This window comes from Sylvia atricapilla, chromosome 7 (assembly GCF_009819655.1).
Source record: "Sylvia atricapilla isolate bSylAtr1 chromosome 7, bSylAtr1.pri, whole genome shotgun sequence".
Taxonomy (NCBI): Eukaryota; Metazoa; Chordata; class Aves; order Passeriformes; family Sylviidae; genus Sylvia; species Sylvia atricapilla.
Window position 1 is genome coordinate 22,726,683 of NC_089146.1, and position 14,679 is coordinate 22,741,361.

Below are 14,679 nucleotides of genomic sequence, written 5' to 3' on the forward strand. Positions count from 1 at the left end.
TCCTCTGGCTCAGCCATCTCTGCAGGTCTCAAAATGTGTTGCTTAGACACCAGCACAGGATTTGCAGCAGTAGTCTTGCTTTCAGTCACTCACTTTACACATGCTCATCATTGAAGGTGACACTTTCCAGGTGACTCAGGCACAAAGAAAGGCTATTGTGGGTGGATGATTTAGGTCCAGCTTTCAACTTTCAGATCAAGCTGAGAGATGACAGCACTTTTCAGTGAAAACTCATTAAGTCAGAGCGCTGAGGCAGGTGCAGGGCTGGTTCTGCGCCACAGTGGACGCTTTGAGTATTTTGGAGGGGGAAGGACACTTTATTCATTGTAGTAAGGCCAGATATCAGTGAAGCCATTGTAGACTCCAATAAAACCCCTCCAAGGTGCTCCAAGCTCTCCCTACACCCTCACTATTCATTTTATAAAGCCTTGTGAAATCAGATCAAACCAGTGAAGGTAATGCAGAGCCAGGATGGAGAAGTAGCCTTTTGGCAGGCAGGGCTTTCAACACAGCCCTGGGGCGCAACTGTTCTTGAGGGGTTTGACACAATGAACAGGACTGAGTTTTCTTTCTTTTATTTCAGTGATTGCCAAAGACGTTAGGAAAGATTGGGCTCATCTCTGAAGGGTTTCCTCTACCAATGTTTACTCCAGAAATTCTCCCACGTGTTTTTCAAGAAGCCCTGGGTGGCTGCCAGAGACCTGGCTCACTGCTTGCTCAAGGATCACATCAGCACCTAAGGCCGCCAGGCGGGAAGACCTGGGCCAATTTCTTTGGTGGCATTCCTGCTTCAACCCCCGAAGTCTCTCCTGGTTTGTGGCTGGATGGTGCCTTTCAGCAGCAGGATACCAAGCTGGAAGGTGCCATCTCTGTTCTTCAGCAGAACCCCTCTGCCAAGACTGGCAAGCATAGCAAGAACAACACTCATGCCCCACTGCCCTTTCCTCGAGGGGAGCCCCGGGACTCCCGTGCCCCGGTCGGAGGACGCTCCCCGAATGCCCCACCAGTGCACCGCGCCAGGCAGCACAGCCCCATCTATGCAAATCTATGCAAATATGCGCAATGCACGCAAATCTATGAGAGGGCTCGGGGCTGTCTCGGGAGGGGCGGCCCGCCCCGGAGTGCGGTGCCGCCCCCGGTATAAGGCGGTGGCGGCGCGGCCGTGCCGGAGAGCGGAGCTGCGGCAGTCCGGGGACAGGCAGGTCGTGCGGCAGCGGCGGCATCATGGTGAGTGCCGGCCCCGGCTGCTCTCTCCCTCCGGTCCCGCCAGTGCTTCCCGGAGTAAACTAGGGTCCCCGTGGCTTCCCGGGAGGGCTCAGCCGGGAGCCCAGTGTGCGGGCAGCTGACGACGGCAGTGCCCACTGTGCTTGCCCTGCCTTTGCCTGGCTTCAGCCTCTTCCCGAGCTGTTTCTTCCCCGGCTCTCAGCAGCCTCCCTTCTTTGAGCGTCCCCTTATACTCGTGGCAAGGAGGCCACCAGCGAGCCCCGCCGGCTGCGGAGACCGGCGCTCCGATGGACATGAGGTCACCTCATCCCTCTCCCACTTTTCATAGTGTCGGCTCCTGCCCGTGTCCCGCGGTACCATCCCCGGCTGCGGGGAGTTCGCCCCGTCTGCCAGCCCCCCACGCTGCCGACCCACGGCTCAGCTCCGGCAGTAAGCTGTGGCTTCCTTCACCCACTGCCCTGCTCCACGGGTGGACATCACTGTGGGTGGGCTTCCAGGCTGCCCTGCCGCTGTGGTCTTGTGGCGATCTCTGGCTCATGAGCTCTCCAGCTGCCCTGGAGACCATCCCAGCCCCCAGGTTTCCCGGGCACCCTGCCTGCTGTCCCACGCTCCCAGCCCTTCCTGTGCCAGACTTTGCCGTGAAGAAGGCAGAGTTGCTGGCTGACGACCAGCATTGCTGCGTCCTGGTGCTGTTGGGCTCTGCCCAGCTTATTGTTAGCGCTGTGTCCCATAGAGCCAGTCCTGGCTGCTGCTTGTTGTTGGGATGAAGTGCAGGGAGATGCTGCTCAGTAGTTGCTGCTCTGTTACCTCTGCTGATTCACAAGGTCCTTTCCAGGGAGTCCTCCTCTCTTATGCCCTCTTCCTTGACGTGCTTGCATCTGTGCTAAGAGTTTCCTGTGCCCTTCTGTAGAGGATCCTGGAAGATTTACCTCATGTCTTAAGTCCTCAGGTCTTACCTTTGACTCCTTGTTACACAACTTTTATGGACCAGCTGGGAGGGATAGGTGGGATAGGTATTGCTTTGCCCTTCTTGCACTTCAGCTTTGGGAAAGATGAAGAGATGGGCTTCTGCCTCTCACCATGGGTATCAAGGGCTTATATTTTTGCCATCCCTCACTGTCACTGCTGCCTCTGAAATGCAGCAATGAAAGCACTTTAGATGCAGAGAGCCAGGACATGCTGCATCCTGTGCAACTTCATGGGACAGCAGTCATAGCTCTGCTCCTGTGTGCAAAATGGCTGGTTCCACCAGCTTCCTGCCAGCTGACTCATAGTGAGGCACCATGGCTCTGGAAATCCAGTGTGATTTGGATGCTCCTCTGACTCAGTTGTGCCTGATGACACATCGAAGTCCTTGGCAACAACAGGTCTAAGGCACTGAATACTTTCATGCTTATCAAAAGAACTGCAGGCACTGAGGGGAGTGAGGTTGCAGAGCCCACCTTCACCTGGCTTCTCCTGAGGGACCTGAGACTACCCCTGAAGCTGTGAGCTAAGTGACTTGTCCACCTCAGCCTTTCCGTTGACTTAAAAAGTGCAGCTAACGATTCCTCCTCCTCCAAAGCTAATTTAGGGAATCTGAGCCTCAGAGCATGGCAACTGATCATGTTTGTAAATCCCCCTTCTTGCTGGGCACCCATCCTCAGTGCCCTCAGCTCCAAATGTCCTGGTGGTGTTCTGCCATCTCAGCCCCCAGGTCTGTTGTTGGAATTGCAATAGGGGCTGTGCCAGATGCTGCTGGGCCTCAGCCCTGAAGCCTTGTGGATGTTTGGGCAATGGAGAAGATGCTCACTGGATGCTATCCAGGGCTATAGGTGGGGCCAGTCCAGAGGATGGATGGCCTGGTATCCTGGGCTCCTGCAGATGGGTCTTCATCTCCTTGGGCCCCTCTGGTGGGTGGTACAGTGGTGAGAGTCAGAGCACTAGATTTGGGAGAAAGCAGCAAATTGAAATGGACAAAGGGCACCCTGGCACAAGGGCAGAGTGGCTTGCCCAAGCTGGCAAGGGCCACAGCTGCCCTTCCAGGGATGTGCACTTCCTGCAGTGATTGCATTTCTGGTCTCTGCTGGGATCTGACCCCGCTTTCCCCTCCCCAGCGCGAGTGCATCTCCATCCACGTCGGCCAGGCCGGCGTCCAGATGGGCAACACCTGCTGGGAGCTGTACTGCCTGGAGCACGGCATCCAGCCCGACGGGCAGATGCCCAGCGACAAAACCATTGGCGGAGGGGATGACTCCTTCACCACCTTCTTCTGTGAGACCGGGGCTGGGAAGCATGTCCCACGGGCCATCTTTGTGGACCTGGAGCCCACCGTGATTGGTGAGTGCAGCCTGGTTGGGCAGCGATAGTGGTCATTATTTTGGGGAACAACCCTTTGCAGGACACTCCCAAGAGTGGCTCCAGCTACCATTCCCCAGATCCAGTTAGCAAACCTATGATGCCACTCTTGCCTAGATGAGATTCGGGGAGGAGTCTACCGCCAGCTCTTCCACCCTGAACAGATGATCACTGGCAAGGAGGATGCTGCCAACAACTACGCCCGTGGGCACTACACCATTGGCAAAGAGATCATTGATCAAGTGCTGGACAGGATTCGTAAGCTGGTAAGTGACTGCAGAAAGGGGATGTGTCCCCATGGACTGGGGTCCAGCACCATTCAAAGGGTGGGAACATGGTGTGAGCTCTGCTGAACCTTGGGGGGGAATCTGCAGTTACTCAAACAAAAGTCTAAAACTTCCCTCCAGCTAAGTCACTGTTTGAGGGAACCTTACTTGTCTCTCTCTCTCCACAGGCTGACCAGTGCACAGGCCTCCAGGGATTCCTTGTGTTTCGTAGTTTTGGAGGTGGCACTGGCTCTGGATTCACCTCCTTGCTGATGGAGCGACTCTCTGTTGATTACGGCAAGAAGTCCAAGCTGGAATTCTCCATCTACCCAGCACCACAAGTCTCCACTGCTGTGGTAGAGCCCTACAACTGCATTCTCACCACCCACACCACACTGGAGCACTCGGACTGTGCTTTCATGGTGGACAACGAGGCCATCTATGACATCTGCCGCCGGAACCTGGACATCGAGCGCCCAACCTACACCAACTTGAACAGACTCATCAGCCAGGTTGTTTCATCCATCACGGCATCACTGCGGTTTGACGGAGCCCTGAATGTGGATCTGACCGAGTTCCAGACCAACCTGGTGCCCTACCCTCGCATTCACTTCCCCCTGGCCACCTATGCCCCTGTTGTTTCTGCTGAGAGAGCTTATCATGAGCAGCTGTCGGTAGCTGAAATCACCAACTCCTGCTTTGAGCCAGCTAACCAGATGGTGAAGTGTGACCCTCGGCATGGCAAGTACATGGCCTGCTGCCTGCTGTACCGTGGGGACGTGGTGCCCAAGGACGTCAACGCCGCCATCGCCACCATCAAGACCAAACGCAGCATCCAGTTTGTGGACTGGTGCCCCACGGGCTTCAAGGTGGGCATCAACTACCAGCCGCCCACGGTGGTGCCAGGGGGGGACCTGGCCAAGGTGCAGCGCGCCGTCTGCATGCTGAGCAACACCACGGCCATCGCCGAGGCCTGGGCTCGCCTGGACCACAAGTTTGACCTGATGTATGCCAAGCGCGCCTTCGTGCACTGGTACGTTGGTGAGGGCATGGAGGAAGGGGAGTTCTCCGAGGCACGGGAAGACATGGCCGCTCTGGAGAAGGATTATGAGGAAGTGGGCCTGGACTCCTATGAGGATGAAGAGGAGGGTGAGGAGTAGAGAAGCCTCAGCCAAGAGGACCATGCTCCTTCCCTGTGTTACCTGCAAACCCTTTGCAATAAACCATTTCAGATCCTCTGTGTCTCCCAGTATCTCCCCCAGCTGTATCGGTTTCTTGCCAGGTCAGGTGTGTGGTGAGTGCTTCAGCCCTGCTGCCGATGCTGCTATGCTTCCTCCCAGTGCTCTGCTCCAGCTCCCCACATAGGTGAGAGCCCCATACCAGAGTGACTTGTCCAGAACATATGACAGGCTCCTGGGAGGTGCTTGAGCGTGTCCTCCAAAGGAATCCAGAGGAGTGCTGCTGATATGATAGGAGAAGTGCCAACATTAGGCATGGGGTCCTCTGTCTGGGATTACCTGTGCCCTCAGCTTGCGCTGCTCTGCTTGTGCTCTGCCTTCCCACTGGAGCATGTGGTCATACTCTACCTGGCCCAGATCGTCTTCTGCATTGTCCCCATTTTGAGTCCTCTCACTGCCCTGCCTGCTGGTAAGTAGTCCCAGCATCAGCTCCTGGCTCCAGCTGCAAACTGGAGATTTATGTTACCCATTATCCAGTGTGCTGGTTCCAGAGATTAATTCTCCCCGCTTACCACTAATGCTCCAGCTATATTGACCCACGGGGGCTGTCCTCCTCTGCCCTCCTCCTCCCAGCATGCACCCGTGTCAGCTGGAGGGGAGAGTGGGGGCCAGCCCTGGCTGCTGGAGCACAGCCAGGCACTCATCCCTCTCTGCAGAGTTGCTGGCACTGCTTTGCTTGCCTGTGACTGGACTGCCAGGCTCAGACTGATTGTTGCCTGCTGCTGCTATGCCAGGGCAGGAGTCTCTGCCCCTCACACCAGGTGCTGCTCTGATCCACTCCTTATGTCTTGTCTGATTGTGGGGAAAGGAGGGAATCTGCTTCTTCAGAGTAATTGCATTGCTGACATCTCCCTGTGTCTTCACAGATATGACTGCCACCAGAAGGATGTAGGAGCTGGAATTGTGTCCTATAGCTTTTTCTAAAAGTTATCCTGCACCTCTCCTGGACAAGGGACCCAGTAGTTTCTCCTGGCACACTACTGAGCAGCATCTCCTGGCCATCCATCCCCATGGCCAGGGAGTGGTAGCTGTGTGACCCAAGATCCTGGCAGTAAAGACAGAGCCATCTCCCTGCTCAGGCAGCATTCAAGGCTGACAGTCCAGGCATCTTCAGTACCAGGATCAGCCCTGGCCTTGGCAGGGGTGGCTGCACTGGCCAGGGCTCAAACAGAGCTGCTGCTCTGAATGTAGTCACAAGTTATTAACAGCAAGCAGGCTGCAATGACCTTTTTTTGGCAGCCCAGATTTGTCATGCAGATCTGCAGCCTCACAGGGTTTTGCAGCACTGCCTGTCTGTCCCCACCAGGAGAGAAGGGCAAACCTTGGCTGGAGTCTCCCAGAGCATCGATGACAAAGGGAGTTTTTGGTGGCTCCTGAGTCTGATACGTGTCTCTATCGAGTTTCTCCTCCTTTCTCCTGTTCTAGAGGCCCAGGTGGGCTTGGGGTCTCCCCACGTCTCTGGGGAAGCTAGTGGCAGGGCAGATTAGGGACTCCGGTGTTGGTGGCTCAGCACTGCCCGTCACCCCTGAGGACTGGTCCCCAGGCCTCCTGCCGGCAGCCTGGACTGATGCCCCCACCTCCCTCCCTGCAGAGAAGGAGTTGCAGCTTCGGGCCCCACACCTCGGGGTTCTTTCGCCGCCGGGAGGACCCCACCAGGCTCCCTCGGCCCCCGAAGGGGGTACTCCTTCCCCGCATGCAAGTGTACCCAAATAAGGGGGCGTGGCGGCACCGAGCCCCTCCCACCCATAAGAGAGCGCTGCGGCGGGGATTGCAGCAGCCGCAGCTCCGCTCCGAGCCCCGCCGTACCGAGCCGCCGGGACAGCCCGCACCACCCGCCGCAACATGGTGAGTGCGGGCCGAGAGGCGGGCACGGCGGCCAGGAGGGCGCCCGGCAGCCCCCCAGCGGTCCCCCCGCAGCACCGTGCCCGGCGGCGCCGTCGCGACGCGCCCCCTCCTTCCCCGCCGTGACCTTGGGCAGCCTTGCCGGCCCCTGCCCGGGGGCAGCCGCGCCCCATCGCCCTGTGCTCCCCCCGCCGGCATTGGGGCGCCTGCCGCCCCCCCCGCCACCGCCGGCGCAGCGCGGGGGAGCGCTGGGATAGAGGGGGGTGACCTCTCCGGCGGGGAGCGGTGGCCGCGGATGGACGGGGACAGCTGCCGAGGGTGGAAGCGCCAGCCGGGCACCGGGGGCCGGAGCTGGGCGTTCACCGGGGCTCCCCCCGCGGCAGTGCGCGCCCCGTCGGGGCTGCGGCGGGGAACGGGTGTGGGGATCCTGTCCCTTCCCTCTCGTCCCGCGGGCGCCTGGCCGCGGCGGAGTGGGCTGGGGACGCTGTCCGAAGTGGGCAGTCGCCGCTTGCCCTCGCCCGGGGCCGGAGCTGTCTATATTTAGCGGCTCAGAAGTGGGCCGGGGCCGTGCCAGAAGGCGCAGCGCAGCGCTCTGCCCGCCGCAGCGCTGACCGGGCCCTGCTGGGGAACCTGCCCCCAGCTGCCCTCCCTTCCTCTCTGCGGTTGGGGCTGCTCTTGGCCCTCCCGCAGGAAGCAGAAGCCGTTGTTCTACTCGGGCGCTGGACCGGGGCACGGACTCCATCGCGGCCAAGGGCACTGTGCAGTCGAGGAATGCAGGAGCGCATTGCTCCAGGACCTCGAGGCTGAGTCGGGATGTCCTGCTCGGGGAGGCAGGGATGCCAGGAGCAGTGAAACAGGGATGCTAGAACTAGCAGAGGTGGGGTGCCAGGGACAGCAGAGAAGGGATGCTGGAGTAGCAGAACAGGCCTGCACCTTCTGAATGGGAGTGCATGAGGCACATCTCCTCAGCACTTCTGCCAACACGGAGTTTGCAGCACAGGGTTGGGACTGTGTAGCGCAGGGAACCTATGTTGCCTCAGAAACTGCTGATCTTCATTGCCAGCCCTTACCTGGCTGCCACCTACCGTCCTTGCATCCCCAAGGCCACTTACCCCACAATACTGCTTATCTGGCTCTGGAGCAGCAAGCAGAGGGGTTTCCTCATGCTGATTGCCCCTCATGGCTTAAATGTGTGTCCCTGTCATCTCAGCTGCTCACTGGACTGCTGTTGCATGGGTAAGGAGCTGAGGCTGCCAGGGACTCTGGGAGAGTAGCTGGGCCAGGCTCTGTTCCCCTTTCTGCTGGAGGACAGGCCAAGCCAAAGTCCATTGAGTTGGTGGCACCCAATGAGAGCAGGGGGAAGAGGGATGACAGAGCTGCCTCTTGATCTGGGATGGTACTTGTGCATAGCTGAGGGCAACACCAGCTATGGTGCGCCCCTCAGGGTGCTGCAGGAGGTCACCCAAAGGAAAATGTGCTCTCTGGGACCACTAACCTACTCTGGGTCAGTGGGTGACTGGGTGGCACTGGCACCAGGTGAGCACCTGGAGCAGGCAGGACAGAGCTGTGCCAGGATCTGACCCCGCTTTCCCCTCCCCAGCGCGAGTGCATCTCCGTCCACGTCGGCCAGGCCGGCGTCCAGATGGGCAACACCTGCTGGGAGCTGTACTGCCTGGAGCACGGCATCCAGCCCGACGGGCAGATGCCCAGCGACAAAACCATTGGCGGAGGGGATGACTCCTTCACCACCTTCTTCTGTGAGACCGGGGCTGGGAAGCATGTCCCACGGGCCATCTTTGTGGACCTGGAGCCCACCGTGATTGGTGAGTGCAGCCTGGTTGGGCAGCGATAGTGGTCATTATTTTGGGGAACAACCCTTTGCAGGACGCTCCCTGGAGTTCACACAGTCTGAGGTGCCCACATGGGTGGGTAGCAGGCAGCTGGTGCTTGTGGTCCTCTGATAATATCCTGTACTGGGTGCGACCCGAGGGCCCTTTTTTTCGCCAGGAGAAGCCACAAACACGAGCGCCTGCTTTTGTTCTTGAAGTGTCCTAGAGTCAGTGGTGCTTGCACCACATGTGCACAGAGAGAAACCAGCCCAACTGGCACAGCAGCTCTCACTGCGCTGTGGGCAGGCAGCTCCCAAAGGGTAGGAGAAGCTGAGCTACGCAGGGAGGTGGCAGCCACCTCCTGCTGCCAGAGAAACCTGATGCTGGTGTTGGCTTTGCTGACGTGTGGGTCCTTGGCCATGCCATTGCAGGCGGAGCCAAGGTGAGGGAATGGCTGCTAGCACCCACGTGTCTACTTGGCGGCCAGCTCAAACCAACAGCCTCCCCTGGGCTCAACTTGCCCCTATTCTCTGCTAGATGAGGTTCGGGGAGGAGTCTACCGCCAGCTCTTTCACCCTGAGCAGCTGATCACTGGCAAGGAGGATGCTGCCAACAACTACGCCCGTGGGCACTACACCATTGGCAAAGAGATCATTGATCAAGTGCTGGACAGGATTCGTAAGCTGGTAAGTGACTGCAGAAAGGGGATGTGTCCCCGTGGACTGGGGTCCAGCATCCTTCTGGGGATCAGAACACACTTGAAAGCGATGCTGTGCCTTGGGAGGGATATGCAGCTGACCAGGGCAGGGATAGACCAGGTCCTGAAAGGACTTGTGGACAACCACACTGTCACAAAGAAATATCTGAGAGCATCATCTCTCCTCATCTCTCTCCACAGGCTGACCAGTGCACAGGTCTCCAGGGATTTCTCGTGTTTCACAGTTTTGGAGGTGGCACTGGCTCTGGATTCACCTCCTTGCTGATGGAGCGACTCTCTGTTGATTACGGCAAGAAGTCCAAGCTGGAATTCTCCATCTACCCAGCACCACAAGTCTCCACTGCTGTGGTGGAGCCCTACAACTCCATTCTCACCACCCACACCACACTGGAGCACTCGGACTGTGCTTTCATGGTGGACAACGAGGCCATCTATGACATCTGCCGCCGGAACCTGGACATCGAGCGCCCAACCTACACCAACTTGAACAGACTCATCAGTCAGATTGTTTCATCCATCACGGCATCACTGCGGTTTGACGGAGCCCTGAATGTGGATCTGACCGAGTTCCAGACCAACCTGGTGCCCTACCCTCGCATTCACTTCCCCCTGGCCACCTATGCCCCTGTCATCTCGGCAGAGAAGGCTTATCATGAGCAGCTGTCGGTAGCTGAAATCACCAACTCCTGCTTTGAGCCAGCTAACCAGATGGTGAAGTGTGACCCTCGGCATGGCAAGTACATGGCCTGCTGCCTGCTGTACCGTGGGGACGTGGTGCCCAAGGACGTCAACGCCGCCATTGCCACCATCAAGACCAAACGCAGCATCCAGTTTGTGGACTGGTGCCCCACGGGCTTCAAGGTGGGCATCAACTACCAGCCGCCCACGGTGGTGCCAGGGGGGGACCTGGCCAAGGTGCAGCGCGCCGTCTGCATGCTGAGCAACACCACGGCCATCGCCGAGGCCTGGGCTCGCCTGGACCACAAGTTTGACCTGATGTATGCCAAGCGCGCCTTCGTGCACTGGTACGTGGGTGAGGGCATGGAGGAAGGGGAGTTCTCCGAGGCACGGGAAGACATGGCCGCTCTGGAGAAGGATTATGAGGAAGTGGGCCTGGACTCCTATGAGGATGAAGAGGAGGGTGAGGAGTAGAGAAGTCTCAGCCAAAAGAGGACCATGCTCCTTCCCTGTGTTACCTGCAAACCCTTTGCAATAAACCATTTCAGATCCTCTGTGTCTCCCAGTATCTCCCCCAGCTGTATCGGTTTCTTGCCAGGTCAGGTGTGTGGTGAGTGCTTCAGCCCTGCTGCCGATGCTGCTATGCTTCCTCCCAGTGCTCTGCTCCAGCTCCAGCTTGCTACCTGTGGAGGTAAGAGCCCTGGGGTCTAGTTCCTGTTGCCGTGGCACACATCCCACCCCTCTCGTTGCTCCAGCCAAGGGTGGGTACTGCTTCCTCGTGTGATATATGGCCCTGTGTTGTATCCTGGAGCTCAGGAGAGCAGATTTAGTCTGAGCAAGTAAAGAATGGCAGCTCTTGTGTCTCCTCCTCATGTGCAGCCCAAGGGTAGGTGGGCTCACCTGGAAGTGGTTGAAGCAGTGGGAGCAATCTGGCACCCCTGCCCCTGTGGTTACCATACAAGGCAAGGGGTATGCCCGGCTCTCTGATGCAGTGGGTGTATCCTGCAGTGGCCCCAAGCATGGCATGAACCCCCGCGGCTGCTGTACTGCTGTGTGCGGTGAGAGGATTAAAGGAGGAGAATGCTCCCTGTGAAACTGCTTGTCTGCATCTTTTTTATCCCCTCTCTGTGGGTAGCCCAGCTGCTGGAGCCCCAGTGAGCCCCCTCCAGCCAAGGCTGCCTGCTGGGCTGGGTATTTCCTCTCTGCTGGGGTGGTAGTGCTGTCCCCGTGCTCTGCATACCCCCATCAGAGCAGAGCTACTGCTCCTGCCTCCCAAGGTCTGGCAGCTTCCCAGTCTGGGCATCCACCTTCCCTCTTCATGGGCAGCAGGGAAGTTCTGCCTGTACCCCTGCCACTGCCTGCCTGCCTGTGCTGATCCCTGCCCCACAGTGCCCAGTTCCAGAGGCTCTGAACAGTAGTGTCTGGCTCCAGCTGCACAGTTGTGTTAGGTCCCAACAGGAGCATTCTGGGCCAGGGATTAACTTTCCCTGCTTACTGCTAATGCTCTGGCTGTGCTGCCCCAGCTGGCCTCCACTGCCCTTCCCCTCCAGCAACGCTTGGCTGCTTAACCCAGACAGTGTGCCCTGCTCTCCCCATGCCCCAGCAGGACCCCTCCCTGCAGACAGGGACACAGCCACACCTCCGCAAGAACATACTTTACTTCAAACACAAGGCAACATCGGTGCCAAGAGCAGTGGCAGAGTGGGCACTCCCTCTGCCTCCCTCCAGCACAGCACCGGGATCTGGTCCGCAGCTCTGCCTGGGGCAGGAGCAACCTTCCTGGGGCACAGAGCTGCAGGACAGTGGCTCCCATCCCCAGGAGGGGTCCCACAACATCCTCTTCTGCCACCCCTAGGGAAGGTAGCAGGTGGCAAAGGACCCATGTTTAGCAGCAGATCACATATCCACAGCTCTGGGGCACAGCCCAAGGCCCAGGCAGCAGCATCCAGGGCACAGAACACTCCAAATCCAACACACCTCCAGCACAGACCACCAGCTCTCCCTCAGGGCATCAATCCCCTCTGCAACAGGTCTGCAGGGCAGCAGGGATTAGTGCAGCTGGTTTACCCCTGGCTCAGCCTCAGGATGCGTCACCACTGGAACAGGGTGGGCTCAGATCTGTGTGGTGTCCTGTCCCACTGGTGCTGGCTGCAGCCCCTCCAGTTGGTGGAGGATTTCATTTATGCTGGGTCTCTCCTGGGGGTTCACTGTCATCATGGAGAAGAGCAGGCGTTGCAAGGCAGCCGAGTACCTAGAAGAAAGACAGCGAGGGGAGAACCCATGTGATGCACAGGACAGGGGGCCACCCAGGAACAGGGTCACCCTCCCCAGCCCCTCACCTGGTTGTGGAGGGCAACGTGAGAGGGTTCTGAACTGCCAGAGCCACACTATCACCCTTCTGGAAGATGGCATCATAGGGGCCTTCTCCAAACATCATGCAGTACAGCACACAGCCTAAGGACTGGAGCGTGGTGGTGTTAGTGCAGCCCTGCAGCAGTGGGGTGGGGCGCCAGAGGGCTGGATCCTTACCCAGATATCTGTACGCTCATCTATGATGCACTGGCTTGGCACTGTGAAGAGCTCAGGGGCACGGTAGGAGATGGTGCAGCGCTGGGCAGCCCAGTCCTGCAGAGAGGAAGATAGGGATGAAGGGACTGGAGCAGGGATAGGCTCATGGGGTGACATCCCAGGCCATCCACCTGCACAGCCAGGGCCTCCCGAGAGCTGTTGACTTCGATGCGAGCTTGGTTCATGGAGCCCAGGTCCATCAGCACAGGCTGGTCATCCTCATCCAGCAGCACATTGGTGGGCTTGAGGTCCCTGTGGGGATGGACATCACCAAATGCCCACTGGGCCCCCTGCCAATCCCCCCAGCCAGTGCTGCCACCCCTCACCTGTGTGCATAGCCCTTGCTGTGGATGGCTTGCAGCCCACGGCAGATCCCATGGAGGATGAGGAGGATCCGCTGCTCTGGCATGAAGGTCCCTTTCTCTCGCAGTGCTTCCACCTCTCTCCAGAGGGTTCCCCCCTGGCAAACACAAGCAGCTGGTCACCAGTGGTGCTCCTGGGATGCTGGGGCAGCCAGGAAAGCCCCGCTCACCTTCACATAGGGCAGGAGAAGCCAGGCTTCGTGCTTGGCGCCCTTCTCCACCATGCAGTGGGCCACCAGGCGCAGGATGTTGGGGTGGTCGAAAAGGCCGTGCATCTCCACCTCGTGCAGGGCGGCCTGGCGGTCTTCCTTGTCGTGGCACAGGATGCGCTTCAGGGCGTAGAAACGCCCATCCCGCAGCCCCTCCACCAGGTCCACATAGCTGAAGCCCCTGCAGGGAGTCAGGAACAACATGGGTTGGGGGCTGTGACATCCACGTTGGGGCTTTGTGCCTAGTCTCATCTGTGAGCACTCAGGGAAGGGGGACAGAGAGCAGTATGAATTCCCCAGATATGCAAATCCCCCCACCTTGCAGGATCCCTCCAGGAATCCAAAGCATTTGCTCTCTGTATGAAAAGCCCCACTGGCCCAATCATCCCCACTCCCATGACTCCAAGCACCCACTTCTGTGAATGACCCTGTCACTCAGCATGAGAATCATCTGTTATGCACAAGCACCCCCCATGCTGAAGCATCATCCCTCACCAAGCCCAAGAACTCCCTCAAGCCCCAAGGTGACCTGAGCTCAAGCATGTCCCCAACCCTGCCCGAGCATCTCGTGTGTGAGTTTCATCTCACGCCCAAGCATGTACTCATGCACAATCACCCCCCATGCCTCAGCATCTCCCCCTGGCAGAGCATCACCCCAATGCCAAATCTCCTCCCATGCACAATCACCCCCGTGTCCAAGCACGCCCCCCCATACCCAAGCACAGTCCCCCTGTACAGGCACCCCCAGGCTCGCGCATCTCCCATACCCGAGCATCCTCCATACACAAGCACGCCCGTGCCCAAGCATCCCCCCCATGCCCGAGCACACCCTCGGCCCGAGGATCCCCTTGCCCGAGCATCCGCCCCGGAGCACGGGTACGCCGAGCCCGAGCCCGCCGCGCCCCAGCCCGCCGCGCACCCCTCTGCCAGGCGATGGAGCAGGAGGTACCGCGCTCCCCCCAGGCTGACGGTACCGCGGGAGCAGACGCACAGCGTCTGCCCCATCGCCCGTCCGCGTCATCGCCCGCCGCCGCGCGTCACCCGCCGCGTCACCCGCCGCGTCACCCGCTGGGCGGGGCGCCGCCGCCTCCCGCTGCCAGGTCCCGCGGCGGTCTGGATGTGCGATTCCGCTTCTTTGCAGTGGGGTCATCCTGTCCTGCAGCACCTCCTGACACCCCTGTCACCAGCTCTGTCACCAGCTGTAGCCCTCGGCCCGGGGACGTTTTCCTTTCCCTCATCCAGCAGCAGCAGCCCTCCGATCAGAGCTACAGCTGAGCTTTCCGACGCAACAGCGGGCTGAGCTCGATGGAAGGGTTCTGCCTGGCAGTGACACTTCTATGAGGCTCCTTCTCCCCTCGCTTTGATTGTCACTCACCATCCCACTGGGACCAGGGGTATGCCCGCCGGC

At 59.1% G+C, this 14,679-nt stretch overlaps 3 protein-coding genes across 6 annotated transcripts; 2 read left to right on the forward strand and 1 right to left on the reverse strand.

Moving 5' to 3' along the window:
• Nucleotides 1-630: 630 nt before the first annotated feature.
• On the forward strand, nucleotides 631-5,065 carry LOC136363579 (tubulin alpha-4A chain-like). The gene is given in 7 exon segments (XM_066322927.1): nucleotides 631-926; nucleotides 928-974; nucleotides 976-1,121; nucleotides 1,124-1,227; nucleotides 3,321-3,543; nucleotides 3,679-3,827; nucleotides 4,016-5,065. Coding segments are annotated over 7 exon segments (1,743 nt in total). The 5' UTR covers nucleotides 631-824; the 3' UTR covers nucleotides 4,988-5,065.
• Nucleotides 5,066-6,616: 1,551 nt separating this feature from the next.
• LOC136363587 (tubulin alpha-5 chain) lies at nucleotides 6,617-10,684 on the forward strand. The gene is made up of 4 exons (XM_066322940.1): nucleotides 6,617-6,910; nucleotides 8,508-8,730; nucleotides 9,274-9,422; nucleotides 9,635-10,684. The coding sequence occupies exons 1-4, from the start codon at nucleotides 6,908-6,910 to the stop codon at nucleotides 10,604-10,606; spliced, it is 1,347 nt and encodes a 448-aa protein (XP_066179037.1). The 5' UTR covers nucleotides 6,617-6,907; the 3' UTR covers nucleotides 10,607-10,684.
• Nucleotides 10,685-11,772: 1,088 nt separating this feature from the next.
• STK16 (serine/threonine kinase 16) lies at nucleotides 11,773-14,634 on the reverse strand. 4 transcript variants are annotated; one of them, XM_066322945.1, is made up of 7 exons: nucleotides 14,221-14,634; nucleotides 13,233-13,452; nucleotides 13,027-13,160; nucleotides 12,832-12,952; nucleotides 12,662-12,757; nucleotides 12,472-12,593; nucleotides 11,773-12,383 (listed from the first exon to the last, which is right to left on the reverse strand). In XM_066322945.1, the coding sequence occupies exons 1-7, from the start codon at nucleotides 14,274-14,276 to the stop codon at nucleotides 12,245-12,247; spliced, it is 888 nt and encodes a 295-aa protein (XP_066179042.1). In that variant the 5' UTR covers nucleotides 14,277-14,634; the 3' UTR covers nucleotides 11,773-12,244. The 4 variants fall into 4 exon arrangements, with proteins under 4 accessions (XP_066179042.1, XP_066179039.1, XP_066179043.1 ...); XM_066322942.1 differs by having other exon boundaries at nucleotides 14,191-14,634; XM_066322946.1 differs by lacking the exon at nucleotides 14,221-14,634 and adding an exon at nucleotides 14,039-14,103.
• Between the last annotated feature and the right edge of the window lie 45 nt (nucleotides 14,635-14,679).

Excerpts from the sequence above, each read along its gene's own strand:
- LOC136363587 (XM_066322940.1), top strand. Across the intron at positions 8,731-9,273 it reads CCTGGAGCCCACCGTGATTG|ATGAGGTTCGGGGAGGAGTC; the intron begins GTGAGTGCAGCC and ends ATTCTCTGCTAG. Across the intron at positions 9,423-9,634 it reads TGGACAGGATTCGTAAGCTG|GCTGACCAGTGCACAGGTCT; the intron begins GTAAGTGACTGC and ends CTCTCTCCACAG.
- STK16 (XM_066322942.1), bottom strand. The coding sequence starts at position 14,276 with ATGGGGCAGACGCTGTGCGTCTGCTCCCGCGGTACCGTCAGCCTGGGG. Across the intron at positions 13,161-13,232 it reads TTCTCCTGCCCTATGTGAAG|GGGGGAACCCTCTGGAGAGA; the intron begins GTGAGCGGGGCT and ends TGTGTTTGCCAG. Across the intron at positions 12,953-13,026 it reads AGCAAGGGCTATGCACACAG|GGACCTCAAGCCCACCAATG; the intron begins GTGAGGGGTGGC and ends CCATCCCCACAG.